The sequence below is a fragment of the Vanessa atalanta genome, chromosome 14 (assembly GCF_905147765.1).
Source record: "Vanessa atalanta chromosome 14, ilVanAtal1.2, whole genome shotgun sequence".
Taxonomy (NCBI): Eukaryota; Metazoa; Arthropoda; class Insecta; order Lepidoptera; family Nymphalidae; genus Vanessa; species Vanessa atalanta.
Genome location: NC_061884.1, coordinates 2175045 through 2180270, shown reverse-complemented (window position 1 = coordinate 2180270; position 5226 = coordinate 2175045). Strand labels below are relative to the sequence as shown.

Below are 5226 nucleotides of genomic sequence, written 5' to 3'. Positions count from 1 at the left end.
AATGAGACGTTTATTTCTAATTCCTTACTGAAAAGGCTAATAAACCGATAAACATAAAACTCATACCAGGAGATGCAACGAGTTTTAGAATAAGTTTAAGGATATAATATTATGGGAAGAGCGAGAATTTCAAGTTCCTGCAACCTTATACTTTATGATAAGGAACGTAATCAAATTTACACTAATTGTAATTTAGTATGTTATTATATTATTTGACGTTCCAGAAAAGTCTATGATAAAAATTATTCCAACAACATATTGTTTTATATACCATAGTATATAATCACAAGAATTACTTTCGACTATAGTATATTGTAATGACTATTGGCTTGGGACAACGGTTCTTAGCTGGGTGATAGCTGGGTGATAGCTGTTTGACTTACTGAAACGTCTTTCTAGAAATAATTTCTTTTAAACATTTTTATCGAATTCAATATGTACATCATTTTAGTATTATCATTTCAGTCGCGCGAACTCGGGTCGGATCGCTTGTACTGTACGTTTATTTAAAACGCAGTTAACATTATCAACTGGTCGGATGATGTCGTTCGTCTCCGAATCGCACTGTTTATTAAAACTGGTTTCCGAACGAATGAAACAGAAGTGATCATTGAATCATTTTAAAAAATTGTGGTGGATTTAAAAACAAAGTTTCTAAAATAATATAACAATGAAATGTGAAATACCGGAATTAGGACGATGTTGCTTTTGTTTTCCCTTAAGGCTTGGACTTCTCGTTTGGGGCTATGGGAAGCTAGTAAGTATACATTCTTAATTTAAATTATATTTTTGTAATAGTAACTGTAGAAACATTGGAGAAAAGGTATATAACATATCGTCTACATTGGAAAATGAGTTTTACTAATTTATTTTTAGATCTCATTTCCAAAAATATCAATTTCGGCGCTTTAGCCTTTTTTCCTCTAAAGTAATATATGTTTATTATATATTATATATATATGCTATATATGTTTTTAAATGACCGTATTTATGTGTTCAAGCCGTTAGAAAAAGTAAATCTTAAGCATTAATCGCTGAGTTTTCTTATCATGTTCATTTATTGTTTATAAAATCAATCCAGTGCTCAACTATAGGAAACATTATGAGTAAATCTAGAGGTATGTGTCGGATATAATTTAGACTCACTTTCAAAATTCAACAAATTAATACACGAACTATATGTTGATGATATTTGAGCAGAACGTATAATTGGTAACAAGTACCAATAAAAGTAAAGTAAAGTCATTACTTTACTTTACTTTTAGTGTAAGCTGTACCTGTAAATGTCCAATGGCTGAGCTAAGGCCTCTCTTTGAGAAAAAACTTAAAAATTAATTTCATCACGCTGCTCCCTTAAGGTTTGGTGAAAAAACACGTGTTAAATGTTCACCCATCAAATGTAACCTTACAAGATTTTCCTTCATCACTGAACACGAAACTTTGGCGAAATTATAAACACAAATTGGCAAATGAAAATTCATTAGTGTTGCTCGGGTTTGAACTGCAGTCTTTGATTAAGTTACAGGTATTCTTACCACTGGGCAATCTCGATACCACATGTATTTTCTATTTACAGATAGCGAGTGTAGTCCTGGTGACTTTGATGCTGTTTAATCTAATCAACGATTGGCATCGCTTTTGGGGAACAGTCGACGTAGTCTTCGCGATTGTTTACTTAACGTTCATAGGATCAGTAGCAGCGGATGTCATATTTCTCGTATTATTTGCTGTCAGTGCACACAAGGTAAGCATAAGTTAATTACACACACACACAGAGAGAGAGAGGAAGAAGCTTGCGCGCTCACAGGATTAACAATGTTTGTGCATTAAATATAAATATACACTACATACACAACAGTAATATTACACTATTGTTAATATAAATATTTTTAAATATTGTCTATCTCAACTGTTAACACATTTATTAATTATTTAGTTTAGTCACAGGAATACCAAGATTAATATAATGTACACTCGTGAACGTATTTATGCAGTAGTAGAGCTTAACATTTTAGTTTGTTGGGCATTGGCGATGTAAGGATTGGTTAAAAATGCTTACGGTGCTTCTGTCAATGGGCAATGATGACCATATACCATCAGGTGGCCCAAAATAGGCAAGTGGTACGGGCAAATCCATTCCACGTCACGTTGAAAATAAACTCTAGTATTGCGATTTATAGTTACGGCCAAAGTCCACGCGTTGTGCACTTATTAGTCGCCCTTACGTTTTCGTTGCGTTTGCACTGCAAGAAAAGTATTTGTTATACTTTTATGAACTGTGGCCTATTTGCTGCGGGCAACGGGTTTGCTCTCCTATATATAATATTTTTACTTTGGATTAAATTAAAATTTATGCATTTTAAATAAGTTTAACATTTTTATGTTTTGTTTCAGAAAAACTACAAGATAATGGGCGTGTTTTCTAAGTTCTGTTTGTACATGTTGGCGCTGTACGTTCTAGGCTTCGTACTTTCCGTTGTATACGGGACGTATGAGAGTCATTTTCTCTCGTTTTACATTGGATTTACACTCGCGACGATATGCTTCTCCTGCATCGGTAAGAAGTTATATACTTATACATAAATCTTAGCTAACATTTAAGTTAGTTATCCTAACTATCATTGTTAAGGTAAAAGTGAGTTTGTCTGTTTGTTTTGTCAGTTACATAGCTTTGAATAACATTGTCAGAATTATAAAAAAGGACATAGTTTACAAAACATATCATTCACAAGTAGAAGCCGCTGGTGGAAATCAAGTTTTATATAAAACACATATAATAGTAAGTAAGTAACATCTGATATCTTAACTTACTAAAAAGCGACATTAACATAATTTCCACTAGAAAAAAATTAGTTGGTACCAACTGACGGCCGGCTCTAGAACCAAAATTTGTCAAAACAAATAGCACGCATATCCCCGGCTTTCGGCTTTGTTACACACGTTGTTTTTTTTCACGAAATCACTCCACAGATTGCAGTAACGCAAGAGAAAATATGTGAATACATACAAAAACCCGTACATGAAACTTAGTACGTGACTGAGGTCAATCCTATTTGCGTCAAAATCGTTTCAAATTATAAATATAGAAACCTAATCTTAAATAGTATGTCAGACTTTGAGATATAAATTGTCCTCTGACTTGCAATTTGTCGTTTGATTCATTATTAATTGATTTTATGTATCAACATCGTCAAAATATAACATTATCGATTAACTTTGTATGGACGCAAAAAAATACCGATTTTTGCAGAAATGCTGACGTACATACTGTTAACGCTACGCTATGTTTATACATAAACTTATAACTACAGTTACCCGATTAAGGAGGGTTATAATATAATAACTCTTTTGTGGGATAATGTATTACAACAGGATCCCAGAAAAAGTTCATAAAGATTTATTTAGATGAAAATGCTCGTTTGCTCAATCCAACTTTTGATGTGGTATCTTATTTGTTTCAGTTATTCAAATGTATATTGTGATCCTTGTAAGAAGTGAAGTGTTGAAACTGCAAAGAGGTACGAATTTCGAATTTGTAAATCACGGCGCAGACGCAATCATCAACGTGAAGATGGATATGAACGCTGCCTAATAATAATATAATTATTAATGTTAATTTTTATACAAAATGACATTTAACACAATTCACTACAGATTTATGTAGCAGTATGCTGAACGGCGCACACAGACATAGTTAATTCTTGGTCAACTGATCTTTTACAAATGATAATTTTAGGTTTTAAAGACAATTCAAGTGACAAACTTCTTATTCGACAACATTTTAACAATAACAATTTCGCACAATACCGATTGTAAAATGCAATTCACAGTTTTTTAAAACATGTTTATTAAATCAAAGATGTATCTGTCGAATGCAAATAAAAATATATTAGATAAAGTTGAAAATATAAATGATAGTTTTGCAGAAATCTTGTGTGAAGATATGTCACTTGGTAAAACCTCTTTATACGATGTAAAGATTAAGACTTAACTCAGCAGACTTACCAAGCTAGTCTCGTAATGTAGTATTTATAATTTTAAGTATAATCGTTAGTTAAGTATAATAATTAAGGTAATATATAGACAAATAAAAAAATAAACAGTGGTCTAACTGATTAATTAAAATATATTATTTCATGATTGAATTATGTTTTTAAGACATTATATTATTTTGTTTTTTTTTTTCTTTTATAATCACGAATTTAAAAAAAAAAACATGTCATTTTTAAAATAAGTTATCCAGCCATTTTCCGAATACCAAATGTAAAATAATACTTTAAATATAGCGATATAATTGATAAATTCCTTAAAGCAGTTAAATCAAAATAAAATAAAATAAAAAATGTATCAACTCAATAAACAATTTAACACGACGATTAAAAAGTGCTTTTATGAGTTTACTTCAAAAATAAGGATAACTTGGTTTATATTTATAAAATGAAACATATTTACATGTGCTTTTGGGATTTCCGTTTTAATCCTTTTAGATGGGCGTCATCATTTGAACGTAGATTACACCATTGATATTGTAATAAAAAATAAATAGTTATATTATATAGTAAATTTATTTTGTAACAACCGTTTTTACAGTAGATAAATAATTTTGCAAACACATCTGAAATTTTCTTTATTCAATTTCTTAAATATAATAACAATGATATTTATCTCCCTTTACAAAACAGATCTTACACAATTAAAAAATGATTAGATCAAAAGTTATTGTTTGAAGAGTTAGTGTCTGAGTTAAGCAAAATGCCTGCATAACAGTGATCTGTTATGGCCAGGGCCCTACTCCACGGCAAAACAAGAGCTTCAATATGACTTCAGTAGATTTATATTACAGTTTTGAAAGATACTAATATACGGTTATGAATAAATTAACACAATATAATTTTACAATATTTTGTTTCGGTTAAGGTAATAATGTATAAATAAAATCAACAAAGGAACGTTAATAAGAAAAAAATAATTAACACACACTCACACACGCGAAATAAAGTCCAACCCAAAAGAAAAAAAAAAAAACAATTTATATGTTTGTGTGTGCGTGCGTGTTTGCTTGTGTATAAGGAGTTGTTCGTGGTTGAGTTATAATTTTATTTTGAGTCATGTGATAAAAATCATTAGAGGGTTTGTCTGTGTGTGGTTTTTTTCCATGTTTATCCAATACGGTGGGTATTATAACTGATCATAAAGATTTGTGCCTTGACTTACTCGAAGACTGGT

At 30.8% G+C, this 5226-nt stretch overlaps 1 protein-coding gene across 1 annotated transcript; it reads left to right on the top strand.

Moving 5' to 3' along the window:
* The first annotated feature begins 509 nt into the window (after nt 1-509).
* On the top strand, nt 510-4607 carry LOC125068653. The gene is made up of 4 exons (XM_047677915.1): nt 510-757; nt 1577-1744; nt 2395-2557; nt 3462-4607. Exons 1-4 carry the CDS (start codon nt 671-673, stop codon nt 3590-3592), a joined length of 549 nt encoding a protein of 182 aa, XP_047533871.1. The 5' UTR covers nt 510-670; the 3' UTR covers nt 3593-4607.
* Nucleotides 4608-5226: the final 619 nt, after the last annotated feature.